This window comes from Canis aureus, chromosome 10 (assembly GCF_053574225.1).
Source record: "Canis aureus isolate CA01 chromosome 10, VMU_Caureus_v.1.0, whole genome shotgun sequence".
NCBI classification, from domain to species: domain Eukaryota; kingdom Metazoa; phylum Chordata; class Mammalia; order Carnivora; family Canidae; genus Canis; species Canis aureus.
Genome location: NC_135620.1, coordinates 52,714,401 through 52,738,847, shown reverse-complemented (window position 1 = coordinate 52,738,847; position 24,447 = coordinate 52,714,401). Strand labels below are relative to the sequence as shown.

General features: G+C 37.7%; 1 protein-coding gene across 3 annotated transcripts in view; it reads left to right on the top strand.

Annotated features, from left to right (window-relative positions):
• KIF24 (kinesin family member 24) overlaps positions 1–24,447 on the top strand; it is a 75,493-nt gene that overhangs the window by 13,865 nt on the left and 37,181 nt on the right. For all 3 annotated transcript variants that reach the window (XR_013388027.1, XM_077912313.1, XM_077912311.1), the window contains exons 2-3: positions 13,634–14,281; positions 19,355–19,544. Coding sequence is in view for 2 of the 3 variants with exons in the window: in XM_077912313.1 (XP_077768439.1) it covers positions 13,659–14,281; positions 19,355–19,544 (813 nt within the window). In the remaining variant the exon portion in view is untranslated. The remainder of the gene's footprint in view (positions 1–13,633; positions 14,282–19,354; positions 19,545–24,447) is intronic.

The following is a 24,447-nucleotide window of genomic DNA, read 5'->3' as shown; positions in this document are numbered from 1 at the left end:
GGTTAAGTAAGGGTCTGACTCTTGATTTCAACTCAAGTCATGATCTCATGAGTTGTGAGATTGAGCCCTGCAGTGGGCTTTGTGCTAGGCATGGAGCCTGCTTAGGATTCTCTCTCACCCTGTCCCTCTGTCATTTACCCCTTTGCCCCCCCACACTGAAGTAAAAAAAAAAAAAAAAAAAAAAATATATATATATATACACACACACACACACACACACACACACACAAAATTTACCCATAGGATTGCTTCAAAGAATGTTTTATAAGGAATATTTTTTCCAAGTCATTGACACTATATGTATATTTGTTTCACTAACTCCTGTTTTTCTCAGGTTGACTTAAAAAACTTAGACTGGGATCCCTGGGTGGCGCAGCGGTTTGGTGCCTGCCTTTGGCCCAGGGCGCGATCCTGGAGATCCGGGATCGAATCCCACATCGGGCTCCCAGTGCATGGAGCCTGCTTCTCCCTCTGCCTGTGTCTCTGCGCCTCTCTCTCTCTGTGTGACTATCATAAATAAATAAAAATAAATAAATAAATAAAAAATAAAAAATTTAGACTGAAATATCTTCATTTATTAGCAGATGTCATCTAGGCCAGAAAAAAAGTTATGAAAATTGGTATCATTTTGTTTCCAAAGGCCTAAGAAAGAAAAATCACACATAGAGTTGAAACTCTATATGTCACATGGATTTAAAGTAACAATGAGGGCAGCCTGGGTGGCTCAGCGGTTTAAGTGCCTGCCTTCGGCCCAGGGCATGATCCTGGGGTCCCGGGATCAAGTCCCACGTCAGACTCCCTGCATGGAGCCTGCTTCTCCCTCTCCCTCTGTCTCTGTCTCTCTCTCTCTATCATAAATAAATAAATAAAATCTTAAAAAAAATAAAGTAACAATGACACTGTATGATTTTATTTAATGTGAAATTCTAGAAAATAAAACTCCTCTACAGTGATAGAAAGCAGGTCAGTGATTACCTTGGGCCCAGAGTAGAGGAGAGGGTTGACTGCCAAGAGTGGATTAGGAAATTTTAGAGGTGATTGATGAGACTGTCTTGATTGTATTTTGTCAAGACTCATAGAACTATACTTTTAAAATAGGTCTTGTTTATTATATATAAGTAAAGATGATTAAAAGAAAAATCGAATAAGACCATATATACACATGCCTTGTATTTGTATCAAGTGTTGGTCTTTTAATATATAGCATCATCTAATATTTCTACATTATATACATAATCAGACATTTATGTTAACTGTGCCAATGAAGAAGAGAAAAGTACTCATACAGGGGCACCTGGGTGGCTCAGTGGTTGAGTGTCTGCCTTTGGCTGAGGTCGTGATCGCAGGGTCCTGGGATCAAGTTCCATATCAGGCTCCCTGTAGGGAGTCTGCTTCTCCCTCTGCCTATGTCTCTGCCTCTCTCTCTGTATCTCTCATGAATAAATAAATAAAATCTTAAATAAAAAAAGTACTCATATAATTGTCATTGATGAAATAGTTTGAATAGAAGCTTACACATAGTATTACTATTAATTAGTATATTTTGCAAATATATCTACTTTAGTATCTCTAATCCTTTGCCTTTTAATTCTATGTTATATATTCAACTTTTCACCAGACAATAGAAACCATCTTTTAACAGCGTTAAAAGTCTTTATATGGTGTGCCTATTTGTATCTAGTCAGGCAGCCAGCACTTCCTACATGCAGAAACACTGATCCAGTGCTGAATATGAGAGCATGGCCCCATCCTATGGAGTACTTTACAGTTTTCAAATTAGTTTTATATAAATATTGTGTTCTTTGAGAGCAGATGAAACTCAGAGAAACCGACTTTGCCTAAGTTTACAGTTAGATGACTGAGATCTGATTCCAAGTTCATTTTCAGGCAGTTTAGGTGGATAAAATTCCAGAGTTGAGGTAGATGAATGGAGAGTTTGAGAGAACATGTGAAATTCAGTTGGATCTTATCCATATTGTGGAATGTGTATAAACTTCCCTAATTTTGTATAAAGTTACATGTATTCCCCTTCCAGTTGATTTTCTCTAACACCAGGATAAGAAAGTTTGAATTTCTGCCAATTGGATTTCTTCCAAGACTATTTCTGATTGCTACCCTAACAGCTGAGACCTCACAGATTCTGGGTGTTACAAAGGAGAACCCTGCATACTTGTGGCATTGAATGTGAATGAGCCCTACATATAAAAATCTGCCTATTAGAGTGCTTGGGTGGCTCAGTCAATTGAGCATCCAACTCTTGATTTTGGCTCAGGTCATGATCTCACAGTCACGGGATTCAGCCCTGCATCAGGCTTCTCAGTGGGAAGTCTGCTGGAGACTGTCTCTGCCCCTCTCCTCTCCATCCTTGCTCACTTGCTCACTCTCAAATAAAATAGATCTTAAACACAACACTCCCCCCCCCACCCCCCCACACACACACGCCCTGCCCTTCTGGCACCATTTGGATTTCATTGATTTGCAGGGAATTTTCTTGGTGGTGACAGCTGTGAGCCATTTCCTGCTGCAGACAGATGCAGGAGGCTGCTCTCCTGCTGAGTGGTATAGATGGTAGGTCTTTTGTGACAAGGGGATGGCAGTGTGGTTGTCTTTGCCACTACTTGTGAAGGAGGCAGCATGGAATAGTGGAAAGAACATGGGACTAGCCATGAGAAGACTTAGGTTCCAATCTTAGAACTGTTACTTGAGCTATGTTACTTTGGGCCACTCACTGATTCATTCCAGTCTTTCTCCTTTTGAGTAAAATGAGGGAGTGGTATGTATATCACAGATAAATCTCAAAATCATTATGCTAAATGAAAGAAGCCAGATACAAAAGAGACTATATTGTATAATTTCATTTATATAAAATTTTTAAAAATGCAATCCAATATATGGTGACAGAAAGCAGATCAGTGGTTGCCCAGGGCCAGGGGCGGAGAAAAGAATGGAATGCAAAAAGGCATGAGGAATCTCATTTTGAGAGTAATGAAAATGTTCTGTATTCTACTTGTGGTGGTTTCACAGGTATATACAACTCTCAAAATTCATAGAATTGTAAACTATTGTGTACATACACTCAAAAAATGGGATTCTAACTTTTAATAAGGGCTTAATAAGAAAAAATAGATTTGGATTATTTACCATGTGTATAGGAGGGGAGAAAGCACAGATATGTACTTGTGAATTTGTATAAATATTTGTATATACTTTGTAGTTTATGTAATAGGAATGTTGAAGCACTAAATAAAATTAAGTCATTAGCCTTGATCTCTAAGTCTTGCTTTACCTATTTGTCATTTTTATCTGAAATTTTATGAACTAATAGTAGTAGAAGACATTTAAGGTCAAATTCCTCAAAATATTTGAAATACTTAATTTACTAAAAATTTTGACTCTATATGCCGTTTGTGTGATTGTTTTGCTTTTTAGCAGTTACTGCATCCTATCACCTTTATGTTGCAGGAGTCTGTTTACATCATTATAGTCACAACATGACAAAGGTGTTAGTGGTAAATTCTTAGTTCCAATATATAGCACAAGAAACAAAATGGAAATGACTTGACAATACCCCTTCCCCCAGTTCCCATCCTGTATTCTATTAATGGTTTAAAATCCTCAAAATCCTTAATAAATACTTCCAGAAGCGAAAACTAATTGGAGTTGACACTGATGTTGAAAACTGACCTAGAGAGAATATTCAGTAACTCAAATAGGAAGTAAGAAGTGACCATTCTGGATTAGCTGTGGCTGTATAGAGCTATTCTTGATCTCCTCTTTCCCTAGTGCTCAGACCCTTTGTACTTAAGACTTGCAGGGAATGCATCATTTTTAGCTGGATGTAGGACAGTGGCAGCTACTTCTAAGACAGAGAAACACTAGTATTTTTTTTTTTTAAGATTTTTATGTATTTATTCATGACAGAGAGAGAGAGGCAGAGACACAGGCAGAGGGAGAAGCAGGCTCTATGCAGGGAGCCCGATGTGGGACTCGATCCCAGGTCTCCAAGATCACTCCCTGGGCTGAAGGCAGCGCTAAACCGCTGGGCCACCAGGGCTGCCCGAAACTCGTGTTTCTTGGAGGAAAGCCAATTTTAGGCTTTGGTCAGGAAATATACAAAATGAAGCTGTCAAGATAATTGATTGAAACACATGGAATATATATATTAAAAAAAAAAAAAAAACAGTTAATAGTGAATTTTTTAAAAGCACCCTACTCCCCCCAAATCCTAAAGGAACTCCTTAGATACCATCCGTGTCTTCATGTACAAACTCTGCTTTGGATAATCAAGTAGCCCTAGTTGTTGACAAGTTTTTCTTTACAGGAAAATTCCACCAATAATGATATATTCAGGAAATCATTTTGCAACCCCTCATGAAATAATTGAGGCAGGTAGCAGTCATCATTGGATGAAACCATTGGATTAATTGGCTGATGAGAGAACTTTACAATGAAGGAATCTGGCTGCAATTCTAGTAGATATTTGCATATATTCTGATGTGATGGTAATGTATTTTAAAGCACATGTAACACCGATGAAGTATTTTTGCCTGAAATGTGGAACTTTATTCTAATATAGGATTGCAAGATTAGGCCAAAACAGAACAGGATACTAGTTAAAATTGAATTTCAAATAAACAATGGTTTTGTTTTGTTTTGTTTTAGTATGTCTCATACTTGGAACATACTTGGTTTATGCAAGAAGTCAGTGGAATAGAAGGGGAAAAAAAGAAGGATTTTAAAAATATTTGTTTAAAGGTGCCTGGGTAGCTCAGTCGGTTGAGCTTTGGGCTGTTGATTTTGGCTTAGTTCATTATCTCAGGGTTGTGAGATTGAGCCCTGCCTCAAGCTCTGCACTCAGTCTGCTTGTCTCTCACCCTCTGCTCCTTCCCCTGCTCACATGTTCACTCACTCTCGCTCTCTCTCAAATAAATCTTTAAAAATACATATTTTGAGAGGGTGCCTGGATGGCTCAGTCAGCTAAGCATTGGACTCTTAATTTCGGCTCTGGTTATGATCTCAGAGTTGTGGGATCAAGCCCCACATCTGGCTCCATTCTCAGTGGGGAGTCTGCTTTCAATTCTGTCTCCACCTCCCTCTGTCTCCCCTGCCCCCACCTTGCATGTGTGCCTGTATACACATTCTCTCCCTCTCTCAAATAAATAAATCTTAAAACATATATATATTTAGGAGCTCCTTGTTGGCTCAGTTGGTGGAGCATGCAACTCTTGATCTCAGGGTTGTGAATTCAAGCCCCCATTGGGTGTGGAGATTATTTAAAAATAAATCTTTGGGGATCCCTGGGTGGCTCAGCGATTTAGCACCTGCCTTCCATCCAGAGCGTGATCCTGGAATCCCGGGATGGAGTCCCACATTGGGCTTCCTGCATGGAGCCTGCCTCTCTCTCTGCCTGTATCTCTGCTTCTCTCTCTGTGTGTCTCATCAATCAATAAATAAAATCTTAAAAAAAAATAAATCTTTTTTTGGAATTAAAAAAAAATCTTTAAATATATACATATATACATCCATACATGTTTAAATTTAAATATTTTCTTGGAAAACTGGACAGCAATGTGCAAATACACAGAAATTAACTAAATTTGAGTTAATTTGGATTAAGGACTGAATGTAGGAGCTCAAACCATAAAACTTGTCAAAGAACACATAGATGTTAAGCTCTTGGATGTCAGTTCTGGCAATGATTTTTCGGATTTAACAACAAAAGCAAAAATAAACACATAGGACTACATCAAACTAAAACCTTCTGTACAGCAAAGGAAACCACCAATAAAATGAAAAGGCAGCCTACTGAACTGGAGATAATATTTGCAAATCATGTTTTTTTTTTTTTTTTTTTTTAAGATTTTATTTATTCATGAGAGACAGAGAAAGAGAGAGAGAGAGAGGCTGAGACATAGTAAGAGGGAGAAGCAGGCTCCACACAGGGAGACCAATGTGGAACTTGATCCCAGGACTCCAGGATCATGCCCTGAGCTGGAAGGCAGACACCTAACCAGTGAGCCATCCAGGCGTCCCATGCAAATCATATATCTGATAAAGGGTTAATATCCAGAATATATAAAGAACTCTCATAACTCGATAGCAAAATAAACAATCTGAGAAAAAGGGGAGCAGAGGATCTGAACATTTTTTCAAAGGCACATAGATGGCCAACAGGCACATGAAAAGATGTTTAACATCACTCACATCAGGAAAATGCAAATCAAAACCACTTTGAGGGCAGCCTGGGTGGCTCAGTGGTTTAGCGCCACCTTCAGCCCCGGGGGATGATCCTGGAGTCCCGGGATCGAGTCCCACATCGGGCTCCCTGCATGGAGCCTGCTTCTCTCTCTGCCTGTGTCTTTGCCCCTCTCTCTCTCTCTCTCTCTCTCTCTCTGTGTGTGTGTGTGTGTCTCTCATGAATAAATAAATAAGTAAAATCTTTAAAAAACAAAACAAAGCAAAACACTTTGAGCTATCACCTCACACCTATTAGAATGGCTATTATCAAAGACAGGAGATAACATTCCAGAGAGGAGGTTAGTGAGAAACTAGTCCTTGTACACTACTGGTGGGAATGTTAATTAGTACAACCGCTATAGAGATTCCTTAAAAATAAAAATTGGGGACTAGGGTGGCTTGGTTGAGTGGCCTGCTCTTGATTTTGGCTCAAGTCATGATCTTGGGGTCCTGGGACTGGACCCCACGTTGGGCTCCATGCTCAGCCCGGGGAGTCTACTTGAGGATTCTGTCTCTCACTCCTGGCTTCTCCCTCCTACCTCCACCTGCCTCTAAGATAAATTAATAATTAAAAAAAGTAAAAATAGAACTACCATATGACTCAGCAATACCACTTCTGGGGAATTATCCAAAGAAAACAAATACACTAACTCAAAAAGATATATGCAACATTATTTACTAATGATATGAAAACAACCTAAATGTCCATCAAGGGGTAAATGGATAAAGAAGTAGAATATATATGTGTGTGGATGGACCTTGAGGGGATTATGCTAAGTCAAAGACAAATACTGTATGATCCCACTTATATATGGAATCCCAAAGAAACCACAAAAGTAAGCTCCTAGATATGGAGGCCAGAATGGTGGTTGCCAGAAGTAGGAATTGTGAGGGTGGGCGAAAATGAGTAAAAGGAGTCGAGAAGTACAAACTTTCAGTTATAAGTTATAGGGTATAATGCGCAGCATGGCAACTATAGCTCATAATACTGTGTTGCATATTTGAAAGTTTCTAAGAGAGTAGATCTTAAAAGCTCTTGTCATAAGAAAAAATCTGGTAGCTATATGGTGACAGATGTTAAGTAGACTTCTGGTCATTTTGCAGTATATACAAATGTTGAAACATATTGTATATTAAAAATGTGTTTCAGTTATATCTCAATAAAAATATACACATATTTAAAGATAAATATTTTTATTTTTTATTTTATTTATTTGTTTATTTTTAAATTTTTATTTATTTATTCATCAGAGAGAGAGAGAGAGAGAGGCAGAGTCACAGGCAGAGGGAGAAGTAGGCTCCATGCCGGGAGCCTGACGTGGGACTCAATCCCGGGACTCCAGGATCACACCCTGCGCTGAAGGTGTCACTAAACCGCTGAGCCACCAGGGCTGCCCAAGATAAATATTTTTAAAATATACTTTTTAAAGATTTTATTTATTCATAAGAGACACAGAGACATAGGCAGAGGGAGAAGCAGGCTCCTCACAGGGAGCCCCAGTGGGGGACTCGATCCCTGGACCTCAGGATCACACCCTGAGCCAAAGGCAGATGCTCAACCACTGAGCCACCCAGGCATCCCTATATTAGTTACTACTAAACAAACTCTTTAGTAGTCTACTGACATGTTTAAAATAATCTCGGTGGGGTGCCTCGGTGGCTCAGTGGATTAAGCATCTGTCTTTGGCTCAGATCATGATCTCAGGGGTCTGGGATCAAGCCCCACATTGGGCTCCCTATTCAGCAGGGAGTCTGCCTCTCCCTCTGCCACTCCTGCGCCCACTCATGCTTGCTCTCCTCCTGCTTGCTTGCTCTCTCTCTCAAATACATACATACATACATACATACATACATAAAATCTTATAAAAGTAAAATGGAAATCTGGTTTAGCCAGATTGAATAAAATAGTTTATGTGAAGGACTTAAACATAGTTCTTGGCATAAAATACAACAATAAATTTTAGTTTAATCAGATTGTCAAAGTAGTATCACTGCACTATGTGCCGAAATAATGTGATTAGCCTTGTTACATGAAATGTTTTTTTGAACTATATGAAGTGTTCAAGGTGACATTGCTAAAGATACGGTGTGTACCAAGCAAGCCCTTCTAGTTTGTAAGGGCTCTGAGGTTGTCCCCATTACTTTGAGTGATGGGACTTGTAGAGAGTTAGGAATCCAAGAAAATGGCTCCTTAGCCACCACATAAGCAAGCTTCATGCAATGTTGTAATCCTGTAGTTGCCTTGGTTAAAAAGTAGAAATGGTAGAACTTTTTGTTCTTTGTACTGTCTAAGCAGATTGTGTTCATTCAACCAATACTTGGTACACACCATTCTAGCTAGACTGAGAAGATCATATTGCTTTTCTCTTGAAGAATTCACACTATAGTATAAGGCAGAGCCACCTTACATCACCTCTAGAACAAGAATGGCAATAAATAAAATATATATATATAAGTCTGTAAAAAGTACCCTATCGGTTTTACAATTGAAACACTATAGAAGTTTGGAGAGAGAAATCACATCTCCATGGGGTAATTCATATTTGTCAAACATTATTTATAATTATGTGAATTGTTTTTAGTGGCTATAACAAACAGCATATGAAAATGCTTATGTTGGTACGCCTGGGTGGCTCTGTGGTTGAGTGTGTGCCTTCAACTCAGGGCGTGATCCTGGGGTCCAGGAATGGATCCGCTACAGGGAGCCTGCTTCTCCCTCTGCCCGTGTCTCTACCTCTATCTGTGTCTTTCATGAATAAATAAATAAAATCAGAAAGGAAAGGAAAGGGAGAAAAAAAAGAAAAGAGGAAGGAAGGAAGGAAGGAAGGAAGGAAGGAAGGAAGGAAGGAAGGAAGGAAGGAAGGAAGGAAGGAAAGAAAAAAATGCTTATGTTAAAAAAGTAGATTGCAATATAGTTATGAGTACAATGTTATATAAAATGTAAAAATGCATTAAAAAATAAAAAGCTAGAGGGAAGAACACTAGCAACAAGTAGTTTTCTCAGGTCAATTTGAGAAGGGAGGGAGCGAGGTAGATGGATTTAGAGATATATTTTTAAAATAAAATATATAGTCACATAGTTACAAAAGTTAAAAAACAGCTGTTCTAGGTCCTGCTCTGGGTGATGAAGAAGACAGCAGTGAAATAGAAATAACAATAGGAAAGGTAATAGCTACTGACATTTATTGCTATATAGTAGTCTCCTTCCCATGCTTGCCCTCTACCAACTAGTTCCCCTCCCCCCCAGACCAATACTATTACTTTATTGTGCATCCTATCAGAGACACTTTATGCCTGATAAGCAAATATATAGATTTATTTTTTTTATTTTTTATTTTTTTTAAATTTTTATTTATTTATGATAGTCACACAGAGAAAGAGAGGCAGAGACACAGGCAGAGGGAGAAGCAGGCTCCATGCACCGGGAGCCCGACGTGGGATTCGATCTCGGGTCTCCAGGATCACGCCCTGGGCCAAAGGCAGGCGCCAAACCGCTGCGCCACCCAGGGATCCCCCCTATATAGATTTATTATAAATAGTTTTCTTTCTCTTCAATGAATGGTACCTTTACAAACCTTTACAAACATACAAACTGTTTTGTACCTTGCTTTAGTCACTTCAATATATTGGAGAATTTACTTTTTCTTCAATAATATATTGAGAGTTTATTTATTCTCTGTAATTGTTTCGTAGTATCCCATTTAATGGGTTACTGTTATTCATTTAACTAGTCCCTGTCTGTACTAATTCTTTGCTAGTATATAAAGTGCTGCAGTGAATAACTTTGTTACTTATGTCATTTTGTACTTGTCCACAATATCTATCTGATAGGTTCCTAGAAGTGGAATTGCTGGGTCAGTGCATTTGCATTTGTAATTTTGGTAGATCAAGCTCAGTGGACTAAATCACCTGGGGAACTTTTTCAGTGTTCTTCTGCTTGTCTCCCTTAATATCTGGGAAATTTGGGATGCCTGAGTGGCTCAGAGGTTGAGCATCTGCCTTTCGCTCGGGGCGTGATCCTGGGATCCAGGATCGAATCCCACATGGGCTCCCTGCATGGAGCCTGCTTCTCCTTCTGCCTATGTCTCTTCCTCTCTGTGTCTCTTGTGAATAAATAAATAAAATCTTAAAAAAAAAACATCTGGGGAGTTTTTTGGTTTTGTTTTTTATTTTTCTATGTATCTGAGATGGAGCTCAATATCTTAATACTTTTAAGTTCCTAGGGTGATTCTGATGTTTACCCCAGAAGGAGGATGTTAGACCCTTGTAAAATGGATTGTGTACTAAACACATATCGAATTTTATTTTTTTTTATTTTTATTTTTTTAGCATATCGAATTTTAGAACAAAAGAGCAGCTCTTTCTACCCATGGGTCATATCCTTGTGCTTTAATAAAAATGCCTTTTTGCACTGAGAAAAGAAAACACAAAAAGTAAAACAAAAGAAAGTGGGTTAAGTATAGGGCTCAGAAAGGCAGCATGCTCCCAATTTTTATAGATGTATGACAGTGGCTGCTTTAATTTACATATCCAGATTACTGCTGTCTCCAGCATCTTCCCCTCCCATGATATTATGGGATATCCAAGCATTGCAAGATGAAGACATTAGTCTTTCAGGTACTGACAAAGGGATGCAGTAGATGTCATGGTAATCAGAGTTTGGTATGTTCCAAAGGAATGGGTGTGTGAAATACAGGATTTTGTACAACCTGTAGAAATTAAGAAAACTGCATAGCACCTAACCTGCTGTTCTGGGTTAGGCTGAGCCAAGTAGGAAATATAATTGCTTGGAAGTAACTTAAAACACACCAAAATGTCAAAGGCTTATTCTGTTCTAGCTTCTGTGCTAGGCAAAGATAGTAGTAAACAAACAAACCATGGTAGTAATAATTGGGCACTGAGTATGTACCAGGTATTATGCTGAAAGTTTCACAAGTATTTTCTCATTGAATCCTAATCCTAGGAACTGTGGTCACTATTACATTCCCCTTTAACAGTTGAGAAAAATGAGCTTCATAGATATTAAATTACTAACTTACTGAAGATTGTGCATGTATCTACTGCATAGAATTGTTTGAAGGTTAACAAATAGTACTTAGAAGAATAGTACCTGCTACGTAATAAATGCTCAACAGTATTAGTTATTATTACTAAAGTACAGAGGAAATACTAATAATCCTTTGCCTAGGGCATACCTCAAAGAAGAAAAATATAAGTAGGGCTTTTCTTAGGAAAGACAGATATTTCAGTAGAAGAAACTGTAGTAAAGGGATTGGTGGCCTGATTTGGCTACTGCATAGGGTGATTAGTGGTAAAATGGTAGAAGAAGATGAGAAATGAAAGGCTTCATGAGAGGGTGGGGCAGAGAGCTCTTGAGCTATTTTGAAAGAATGGGCATAACTCATTTTAGGAGACAGAGGGGATTGGGAACATTTCAGGCAAAGATACAACACTTAAGAAGGCATAGAAGCAGTGTTGGCAGTATCTACTGCTATGTAGTAAACTACTGCAAAATTAAGTGGTTTAAAACAATTACTATTTTATTTACCCACAGTTCTATTAGTCACATATTTGGGCTAGGCCTAACTAGGTAATTCTGGTCTCACCAAGGGTCACTCATGTGGCTGCAGTCATTTGGTGGTGCCACTGGGGCTAAATAGTATGATGGCTTCTCTCACAAATGTGGCTTTAATGATGGCTGTTGGCTGGACTTCTTCACATGGTAGTAGAAGAGTTGCAAGAGAACAGCAGAAGCTGCAAGGGTTCTTGAGGCCAAGGCAAGAAAGTCACAGAGTGTTGCTCCACCACATTCTATTAGGCAAAACAGTCACAAGGCCAACCTAGATGCAATGGGAGGAAAAAGACACTGCCTCTTGATGTGAAAGGACATGCGAAGAATTTGTGGCCTTCCCCCACGCCCTCAAATCTTCCATAAATGGATGAGTTTAGGATGTGTAGCCTTTTCCTCACCCTAAGTAGTGTTTCCTCCAAAGTTAATTATAGAAGTTACTTTAATCACCTTTATTACCTGGCCTTCAACTCTGTTTCTCTTAGAATGAAGACAAAATATAAATTAAAGTGAAAAAATCTTTACTGAGAATTAACTAACTGAATTTTGAAAACTGAGCTTTTAAAACAGTTTTGAGAAAATGTTTTTAATATTTTCACAAACTTGAACTTGATTAACAGTGGTGTAGAGAATTCCTCGGGGTCCTGACTTCAGTAATAGACTAGGATTATGTGTTATTAACACATCATTTATTAGTATTTGATTAAATACCTTGGTGTTAAAATTTTTTGAGGATTACAGTATTTGACCATTTGAAATCTTTTTTTAAATTTTTATTTATTTATTTTTTAGATTTTGTTTATTTTTAGAGAGAGGAGAGTGCAAGGGGAGGATTGACAGAAGGGGAGAAAGAGAGAATCTCAAGCAGACACTGAGTGCTGAGCTCAATGTGGGGCTTACAACCTGGGATCCTGATGAGCAGAAATCAAGAGCTGGATGCTTAACTGACTGAGCCTCCCAGGTGCCCCTAAAATCTTATTTTTGTTTTTAGTAATCTCTATATCCAACATTGGGCTTAAACTCACGACCCTAAGATCAAGAGTCACGTACTCTTCTGACCGAGCCAGCCAGGTGCTCCAACAACCATATAAAGTTTTGACCATTTCCTATGTTATTTACTTATTTATTTTATTTATCCTAGGAAAATTATTGTATTCATATTCTGTACAAGTTAACATCTACAACCACCTACCTTCACCTACCTTTTAGAATGATCTGAGATCCTGAATTAGATTCTGAATTAATGATGTTTTTACCTCTTTATTCAACTAACTTTTGCCAGTACTCAGCAGATACAAATGTGATTTCCTCTGAGTTATATCAGTTCTGTGGTTTGCTATTTAATTCTGCTTTCCATTCTGAAAGAGTTCTTAGCCTTTGTTCATTAATCATAGGAAACAGTTGTGCAACATGCCTTGACATTAACTTGAACATCTAAAATTAGTCTTGCTACAATCAGTGGTTGGGAACAAGGTTTCAGTAGTTTGTGACATGTGTTAAGTAGACATTGCAAGGTTGGAAGGAACTTCCTAGAATTAAGTAAGTAACTTGCATTGTGTGTGTGTGTGCATGTACCTGTGTATGTATACAATTGAAGTTCTATTTGTATTAAGCAGATGAACAAATTACATCTATTACTACAAATGCATCTAAGCATCTTTCCCTATGCACTGTACTGTTTAATTATTTCAGAAGAAAAATGTATTTGAAAACTTGGCATGCTAGAATGAATTTTTCTGCATGTTTGTTTTGTGATTTTAATTTTTTAACAAAATAATTATATATACCGTTATTTCAGGTAAATGGCTTTTTTTTTTTCCTTTTCAGAATTTATAGAAACTCATTCACAAAAATGACATCCTGGTTGTATGAATGTCTTTGTGAAGCTGAACTTGCACAGTATTATCCTCATTTTACTGCTCTTGGCCTTCGAAAAATAGATGAATTAGCCAACGTTACAATGAAAGACTACTCTAAATTGGGAGTCCGTGACATGAACGACCGCAAACGTCTCTTCCAACTTATCAAAATAATTAAAATTATGCAGGAAGAAGATAAAGAAGTCGGTAGCCCAGAGCATCCTCTTCAGACAAACCGCCTGTGCAGTAAGCCTTGGGAATCCAGATCTGGCCCTCGTCGGCAACTGCATTTTGATTCTCCTGCTGACGACAAAGACAGAACTACCAACAACAATGGGTTTGAAATGTGCAGTTTATCAGATTTTTCTGTAAATGAACAGAAGTCTAGTTACCTAAAAGTGCTGGAACACATACTGCCGGATGATTCCCATTACCATACAAAAACAAGAATTCTGAATGCTACAGCTGCTGGTTCCTATGTGCAAACAGAAACTAACACTTCACTCTTTTCATCAAATCACTTTTCTCCAATCCTGGGGGATTATGATATTCCCATTATTCAAAGAATCTCTCATGTTTCAGGGTATAACTATGGAATCCCTCGTTCTTGTAGCAGGTAATCATTTTTATCTTTTTGGGGGGTATGATGGAGAGGATAGCATCAGGCAAGGGCAAGCCTCCATGATTAAGAGCACCCACTCCTTATTTACAGAAAACTACAGTGAACAGCTTCTGCAATAATAATAGCAGTACCTTGATGGGGTGAAGTTCATGAGGAATTGGGACTTTCCAGATGGGAGAAAGATGATATTGTTCATGTATGTCAAACAGCTGCTACTTGCCAGGGTCTGCTATTATTCCGTTAGCAGACCTATTTCTATTATTTATTATAGTGTAACATGATACATATAATGCATCCTTGAAGGCAAAATAGTTAACTGGCCTTCTGCAATGGAAAAAATGTGCGTATTCCACAGGGTTTTTTTTTTTTTAAGGCTATCAAATGCACTTCAACCAGGAGATATAGAGCTTAAAAACAAAGAGCATGTAGTTGAATTAAGTAGTTCTTTCTTTTTTCTTTTTTCTTTTTTTTTTAAGATTTTATTTATTTATTCATGAGAGACACAGAGACAGAGAGGCAGAGACACAGGCAGAGGAAGAAGCAGGCTCCATGCAGGGACCCCGACATGGGACTGAGTCCCGGGTCTCATTGGACCCTGGGCTGAAGGCGGCGCTAAACTGCTCGCTGAGCCACCCAGGCTGCCCAAATTAAGTAGTTCTTTCATGCAACTAGTTTACCTGCACACATTGAAATATGGTCCTGATTTTGAGTGCTTTTTTCTATTCCAGCCCTGCAAGAACATATGATTTTGGTGATTGCAGAAGACTAAGACATTTTAATGTAGCTTAGACTTTGAGACTCAGGGTGACAATAAGTTATTTTCACTTAGTGCTTTAAGTTAAATGTTGAAATTAAGGTCCCTAGGAGCTGAAATATTGAATAATCTCTAATACCAGAATTGGTATAATAGAAAGCATGTTCTTTTAAAAATAACACATTTGTTGTTTTGTTATTTTAAAAGTTATACATGGCAAGTTATGGAGAAACAAAATACCTTCTTTTTTTTTTTTTTTTTTAAGATTTTATTTATTTGACAAAGAGCACAGCAAAGGGGGAGCGGCAGGGAGAAGCAGGCTCCCTCCTGAGCACGGAGCCCAGTGCTCAATCCTAGGACCCTGGCATCATGACCTGAGCTAAAGGCAGACACTTAACCAACTGAACCACCCAGGCATCCTGAAACAAAATACATACTTAAGCCACATTTCCTTTTCTTTCCTTTTCTTTTTTAAGGCTATTATTTATACTTTAAAACAAGGTATATATTTACATCTGGTCTTATATTGGCTAAGCTTTCAGAGGATCTCATAACCAGTTCTTTTATTCACCCCAAAAATAAAAGACTCAATTTTACAGGTAAAAGTGCTTTTAGTAATTTGAAATACATAGTGCATTTTATAGTATTTCTGAAAACTTTATTTGGTTTAGCAGAGCATAGAGTATATAGTACTCTTTTCTTCTTTTAATTGTTAGAGAACTAGATTGTTCTAGTTCTAGACAATGACTATCAAAGTCAGGATTGTTTCTGTCCTATTAGTTAGCTCTGGTGAAAGAAGAGATATTTTCTTGAATATTACAATCTTGTATTGAACAACACATAAAAATCTAAACTGGAATTATTTATAAATAAAGATACCACTTTACATTATTTATTTGGACAGAATGAATATTTTAGTTTAAATACTGCTATTTCGGGATCCCTGGGTGGTGCAGCGGTTTAGCGCCTGCCTTTGGCCCAGGGCGCGATCCTGGAGACCCGGGATCGAATCCCACGTCGGGCTCCCGGTGCATGGAGCCTGTTTCTCCCTCTGCCTGTGTCTCTGCCTCTCTCTCTCACTGTGTGCCTATCATAAATAAAAAAAAAAAAATTAAAAAAAATTTAAAAAAAAATTAAATAAATACTGCTATTTCATTTATGTGGCACATATTAAGTATCACCTCTTCTAGGTCTGATTCTAGTTGTAAAGATAATTAGGATATGTGGAGGCTCTTAGACTCTTAAGGGGAGTGAGTGGGATGACAAACAACCATATGGTGAGGTAAGTGCTCTTATCAAGGTTTATACATGACAAACCCAGAATGAAAGCTGTTCCATTGAGCTTTCTTACTTTTAATGTCATTATTTTATCTCTCTTCTCACTCTTTATTATGTGAGGGAAATAGAGATTAGAAAGGACATTTCCTCCCAATAATTCTCATATTCTTACCCAGATGTTTCTAAGTAGCAGTCAAGGTTTTAGAACCCTGAGAAACTCCCTCACCAACTTAATGCTTACTGTTAGGATGTCATCTTGTCCAAAGTGCATTCTCTTTGGATGCCTCAAATCAAGTAAGCTCAAAATAAATTAATAAAAGTCTAATGCATTTAGAGATCTTAAATAGATCTAACTCCAGCTGTCTTAACTCTTCATGTCAGGAAGATACAGCTTATCTCTTCTAAGGAATGTTGGGCATTAAAACCAGAGCCTTCTAGTGGTACCAGGGAGGCTCAGTCGCTTAAGTGTCTGACTGGCTCAGGTCATGATCTCAGGGTCCTTGGGATTGAGCCCTGTATCAAGTTCCCTGCTCAAGGAGGAGTCTCCTAGTCCCTCTGCCCCTCCCCCTCCCACTCATTTTCTCTTTCTCTCTCCAATAAATAAATACAATCTTTAAAAAAGAAACAGAGCCTTTTAGCAGAACATTCATTCCTTTTTGCCCCTTGAACTTGAAAACTGTAGTCTTTTTGACCACATGATCCATCCTAGAGTCCTTAGTCAATTTTGAAAAAGACTTTTTCTATCCCATTTAATTGGCTTTATACAATTAGGTTTTTAATACTTCCCAATAAAAATTTTGACACAGGCCCTTGTTAAAATAATGCATTAAATTTTTGTTTTGGGGGGCACCTGGGTGGCTCAATAGTTGAGCATCTGCCTTTGGCTCAGGGCGTGATCCCAGGGTCTTGGGATAGAGTCCCAGCAGCGAGCCTGCTTCTCCCACTGCCTGTGTCTCTGCTTCTCTCTCTGTATCTCATGAAAAAATAAAATCTTAAAACATTTTTTTTTGTTATTAAAAAAATCAAACATATGCAGAAGAAGGGAGAATAGAACAATGAATCCCCTACCTGCCCATCATCTACTTTTAATGATTGTCAAGATTTTGCCACACTTAACCTCAAAATGGTACATTTTTATTTATTTTATTTTTTTTTTTTAATTTTTTATTTATTTATGATAGTCACAGAGAGAGAGAGGCAGAGACATAGGCAGAGGGAGAAGCAGGCTCCATGCACCGGGAGCCTGATGTGGGATTCGATCCCGGGTCTCCAGGATTGTGCCCTGGGCCAAAGGCAGGTGCTAAACCGCTTCGCCACCAGGGATCCCCAAAATGGTACATTTTTAAAAGTCTGCTGTGTTTTGGTTCATGAGAGACACAGAGACAGAAAGAGGCAGAGACACAGGCAGAGGGAAAAGCAGGCTGGGTCGCTCAATTAAGCGTCTGACTTTTCATTTCAGTTCAGGTCATGATCTCAGGGTTATGAGATTGAGCTCTGAGTTGGGCTCCACACTGGGTGTGGAGCCTGCTTCAGAGTCTCTCTTTCCCTCTCTCATTGCCCCTCCCTCCCTTAAATGCTTTAAAAGCCTGGTGTAGTCCTTTATGCACTATAGAAATTTTATTCACTCCTTTTTACTAATTTAAGTAAAATCCTGGCAAAAAGTAATTTTCCAGCCAGTTGGAGGGCTCAGAAAATCGAAATTGATATGAAACAATTATATAGTGAAATATCCTGTGTAAAATCTATTATAAAAGGCTTTTTAGGGGCTATTAATCAAATTCTAAAGTGTAAAAGGAAGGGACTAATTTGTCTTGCTAAGGCAATCTTAGTATATGGACCAAAGGCATTGATCTGGTAAACTACTTTCAAGAATCCTATTTTCTTGTTACTAGGTTAAGAGGAATTTCTATATAGGTAAACGGTCAGTTGTTAGAGATAAGTGTATATAGCCCCGTTAGACTCAGTAAGTAAACCTGGTGAATTTTGTATCCCTAGCTCAAGGAATATTTCATCAAATATTCTAGCTGTTAAGATTGTTAAGTTCATTGAAGTCAGAGCCAGAGAAGACATGCGTCTGAATAGAAGGCTGATAGTGGTGGGCAGCACCAGTTGTAAAATTGTCCCAGGAAGAAGAAATACAGGATTGTGTTCTAACAAATACATATCAGGTGAATAAAAAGAGGAACTGAGAGAGCAAGACAAAGGGAGGGCAGAGTATACCAGGAGGAACAGAGAAAAAGTACATTGAAACCTACCACCTAGGGATCCCTGGGTGGCGCAGCGGTTTAGCGCCTGCCTTCGGCCCAGGGCGCGATCCTGGAGACCCAGGATCGAATCCCACGTCGGGCTCCCGGTGCATGGAGCCTGCTTCTCCCTCTGCCTGTGTCTCTGCCTCTCTCTCTCACTGTGTGCCTATCATAAATAAATAAAAAAAAAAAAAAAAAGAAACCTACCACCTAGTTCAAGGTATTCAAGGATCAAGGTGATCCCAGGTAGGATAAAAAAAGAAATTAGATTGAATGATCAAGAAAACAGTAAATGTATAAGAATAATTGGATTGAGAAAAAGCAATAGATACAGGTTTTAGGTATTTTAAAGGCCTTGGAGGGGTGATCAAAACATAACTGTGTTTGATTTTGAGGATTAACCAGCCTGATTTGGGGGGATATATAGAAAGACATATAGAAGTTTTTGGAAGACCACATCTGGAAGCCAAACATATGTCTTAGAGCTAGAGCAACTCTTAGGGTTTTAGAGTTTTTTTGTTTGTTGTTGGCAGGACAGAGGATGGAGTGGATTAGGGATAGAGATAGAAGTAATCGGGAGGATTTAGTTAGTAAAAGAACTTTCTATACACCTAATATGTATAAGTTACAGATTAAAGTGTTGACACTGAGAAAGCTTTTTATATATGTAAGATGTGTATATAAGTTAGGTGTAATGTGTATATAAAATAACAAAATATACTGATACTTTGACCTCTTAAGTAGCCTTATCCTATTATTAATTAAAGCCCACTTCTAAATATATATCAGACAGAACACCTCAGAGAAAGAGAATCCTTGGACTGAGATGGAGAAAATTAGAGTTTGTGTTCGAAAACGCCCTTTGGGCATGAGGGAGGTACGTCGTGGAGAAATTAATATTGTTACTGTAAAAGACAAAGAAACGCTACTTGTTCATGAAAAGAAAGAAGCAGTTGACCTTACACAATATATTCTGCAGGTATGATGCTTTCCTTTTGTGTTTGGAATTAATATGATCAAGTGTGTAGATTTTTTTTTTGCTCTTATTTTAATGATAGCATACAAATTCTAAAACCCAATTTCTGCTTTGGGTGTTGGTATTCATACGTGATATAAATCATTAATACTCTGGACCTTCATTTTAAACAAATATAGTGCAATGGAGGAAACAAAAACGTAATTTCTACATTCTAAGGCTATAGAATTGCATCATATATTCGCTTAACACATTTTACATGAATGTTATTATACCTCTTTGGCAAAAAAGGGTCTTAAGGTGATAAAAAGAATGTAGTGGTGGTAGGTAGGACTAGTCACTGAGTATATGCCCCAGAGTGACTCTGAGATGATCCCATAGTCAGTCTCAATTCTTGCCTGTATCTCATAGTATGAACTTATTATTATGAGTTTGAATCTGGAGTTTAATATGGAGGATATGTTTTCGAGCAACAAAATTCCAGATAGCCACTCAACTGCTTATTTTGATTCTCAACTGTCTTTGGGTTTAGATTTAACTTGGTGGAAATTGAGCAGGTTACTTTGTATAGAATAGATTATAGCAAGTAAATGCAGTCCAGGGATATGATTTCACTTTTACATCTAACATATAAGGATTTAAATAGAACACTAGTGACTTAGACACATAAGAAAGTGTTCACTCCCTGCCAGAAAGATAAGAGTCCAAGAAGAAAGAGTTTGATATTGAAAGGAACTTATTTCAAGCAGATAGATAACCTTGGAATAACTTCAGTCTCCTATGGAAGCAGCAGGCCATGGATGGAAGATGCCATAATTTAGGTACTCTTAAAATTATGAAGCAATTCTTTTTTTTTTTTTTTTTTAAGATTTTATTTATTTATTCATGAGAGACACACACACACAGAGAGGAAGAAACACAGGCAGAGGGAGAAGCAGGCTCCATGCAGGGAGCCTGACATGGGACTCGATCCTGGGTCTCCAGGATAACACCCCGGGCTGAAGGCAGGCGCTAAACCGCTGAGCCACCTGGGCTGCCCTGAAGCAATTCTAAACAATCTAAAACAGAGGATAATCCACCAGATGTTAAGATTTGGGAATTCAAGTCTCTCTTAATCTGCCTCTATATACATTCATATTACATTCATACTATTCTCTCTCTTGCTCTCTTGTCTCAAAACCCAGTGAATGCTAGAGAGAAGAAAAGTGGTGAGTAATCTGTTGTGCTAGCATTTCACCTTAGTCAGCTGAAATTTTACTCTCCTAGAATAAATATGTTAACACTGAAGTCAAATTGTTAACACTTTCCCCCTCTTTTATATTTGGCATTGTTCATCTTTTTCTTTGGTTATCAAAATTGGGTTTCACCGCAACATTCAAAGTAATCCACTGGGTCTTTCTATGGGCACTAAATTACTAGACCACTGTATAAACAACCCAATTACTTTAACAGCATTATTGACTGCTGATCAATGCACAATCTATTAGGTCTAGATGGGAGGTATTTATTTTGAAGATGGTCTAAATGTCAATTAGTTATAATGTTATCTAGTTCCATGTCTACTTATAACCATAGTAATAGTCCTGTCCAGTTGCCATCTACCCAAGAAGCCCTTAATGATGCTTCTGTCACAGTAATTCCCTCAAAGAAGCATTGTCTTATCTTTTGTATTTTTCCATTATTCCAAAACATAATAACCTTACTTCTTTGTCATTACCATTGGTCAATACTTATTGAACACCCATAGTTTTCATAGCACTTTCTCTGCAGTTTGAACTTTGGACCTTTGCTCTCATAGGTCAAAGTCCTTACCTATCAATGTCATACAAGTGCTGGGAGGGCTTTCACCCCCTTTTCTTTCCTTAAGTGGAAAGAAGAAAAAGGAGGTTGATAGCAAACCTAGCAAATAAATATTGATCCTAGACTCTTTGGGTTTTAATTTTTAAACTTATTCAAGAATTCAAACAATAAGTTTATATATATCCATTTAATTAAATGTACTTTCAAATCTTCTTTGTTATTTAGTATATATGATCATATATATGCAATGTGCTATCCTGCTTAGCATTTAATTTTATATCAACATAATGTGTGAAAGGACAAGGAAACAAATTTGTATATATTTCATTCCATTTCTTAAATAAAGAAATATATATAGAACAAAGAGATGGTACTGAAATATATCAAAAAGTCAACAGTGGCTATCCCTGGATAGTAAGATTTGTAGATAATTTTATTTTCTTCTTTACTGTTTTCCATGTTTTTAAATTTGTCTATAATCAGCATGCTACTTTTATATAAAAAGCAAAAACATTTTTTTTAAGATTTTTATTTATTTATTCATGAGAAACACAGAGAGGCAGAGACGTAGGTAGAGGGAGAAGCAGGCTCCCTGAGAGGAGCCTGATGCAGGACTTGATCCCAGGGCCCCAGAATCATGACCTGAGCCAAAGGCAGATGCTCAACTACTGAGCCACCTAGGTGCCCCTAAAAAGTAAAAAATTTTGAGTAACATAGATATACTTGTTTCAAAATCAAAACATACAAAAAGGAATGCAGTGAAAAGTGTCCTGCTTATTCTATGTCCTCCTTGAAGGCAACCACTATTACCTGTTCTATGTTTCCAGAGATACTCTATAAATACATGTTACTTTAATAATCTGAAAAACTTATTTAAAAATAAAATATGGAACTCTGATCATATCAGGGCTAAAGTGTATATTGATACAACCTAATTCATTAAGTATGATCAAATGAAATATATGTGATGGAAAGGACTTTATGGAATATATGTATTTAGATATCTTCTGCTAGCATTTATTATATTTATATGTATTAATATGGGCAGCCCTGGTGGCTCAGCAGTTTAGCGCCGCCTTAAGCCCAGGGTCTGATCCTGGAGACCCAGGATCGAGTCCCACGTCCGGCTCCCTGCATGGAGCCTGCTTCTCCCTCTGCCTACGTTTCTGCCTCTCTCTCTTTCCCTCTCTGTGTCTCTCATGAATAAATAAATAAATCTTTAAAAAATATAAATATATATTATAATATATGCAGTAATTATAATAATACTAATCTTACATGTTCACATATCTTTCATTAAGGATATTTACAGAAGTACTAGAAAAATCAATGCCTAAGTCCTATTGGAAGGAAAGATACTAATGCCTTTAATCAATGTGTTTTCTAAGATATATACTCAAGAAGTAAAGTTATTTACAGGCACTTATAGAAGAAGATGAAGAATAGCCAAATACTCAATGAAGTAAAGGAATTTAAAAAGTTTTCACATTTACTTGTTATCATTTTTTTATTTTGCTGAGAAATGCCAAAAAAATATATATATATATTAGCAATAGATTTTATTTTTTATTATTGCCATTTTCAAGTTTATTCAAAAGTATAATGAGCCCTTATGTGCCTGTCACCCAGATTCAGCAGTTAAAAACATTTTATTATTCTTAAAGTCCTATCACATATTTCATACCACTAAAAGTTCACAGATTTCTTTATCATGCTGCACAGATTCATTATTTTCTCACCTTCTAACTTTTGGCGATATTTTCTAACTAATACATTCAACAATAATTGAATAATTTCTGTTCAGGTGACCTAGCAAATTTCTATTCCAATGTATTGTAATGATACACAAGACTGAATCAGACCTGAGTAGAGTGACTCACACAGTAAATTGGCCCAAATTCACTTTGCTGGATTTTCCCATGCAATTTTTCTCAACTGCATATTTAGAGTATGCCCAAGAGGTAGTAGAAGAAAGGGCTTAATGTCTCATTCATTGCACATGGACTGCCATTATTACACTACAGTCAGGCTTGAAATTAGGATTTTTTTTACTCAGGGTTAGTTGGTCTGCCAACATAATAAGCTTCTTAATTATGCAAATGATTATCGCTGCTAAGTTAATTCTTTCCAGATCCAGTTTAATAGGGTCTTCTATCCTTTTCCAGATTATCATGGTTTATTCATTTGGGGATTGTGGACTACTTTCTCTCCCCACCAACTCATATCCAGGCAGTGGCCAAATTTCTCATGCATTCATCTCTTTATTTTTACTGTCATCATTGAATTTAGACCCTTCTAAAACAGAGGATAATCCAGCAGATGTTAAGATTTGGGAATTCAAATCTCTGGATTACCATTGGATTACTACCAGTGTCCCTGTTCTTAGTCTGTTCACAGTGTGAAGCCAGATTAGTCTTCCAGTAAAATGGCTCAGAGCATCTCTTTCCTTTGCAAAGTTTTTTATTGTCTACCCACTATTTGCTAAATTAAATATGAACATTCTGTCCTTAAGGCTACTCCTAATACCCATGCAACATAGTCCTAATACATTATTCTTAGCCTTCTATTTCACCTTTCTATCTACCAAGATCCTATGATTCAACCACAGTGAATCTTCTCTGTTTCCTAAATGTTCCTTGTGCTTCCCTCATTTGACTGTTGCTGAGGTTTTTCTCATGCCTAGAATATCTTCCCCTGCCTCCATCTCTACCTCTAAATTCTTCTTCTTCCCGCATGGCTCTTTCTGCGTACAGTCTTTTTTCATAATGTCTCTCCCAATCAGAAGGAATATGCTTTTCCTTTGAATTCCACATGTACTTTATCTCTCAAAGGTTTTCTAGCTTAGAATCATTTGTATACTTGTCTGGATTCACATCTTTAGGTGTGAAGTTGGGGTAATGGTAGGGTAATATCTATATCTTTGGGCCTTTGGAGTGCCTACTGCAACTATACATGTTACCAGCTGAGCAATAAGTGTTCATGGAATTAAAAACTCAGCTTTGGGGGCTCTTGGGTGGTTGAATCGGTTAAGCAAGCATCTGTGTTTGGCTCAGGTCATGATCTCTGGGTCCTGGGATGGAGCCCCATGTTGGGTTCCCAGCTCAGT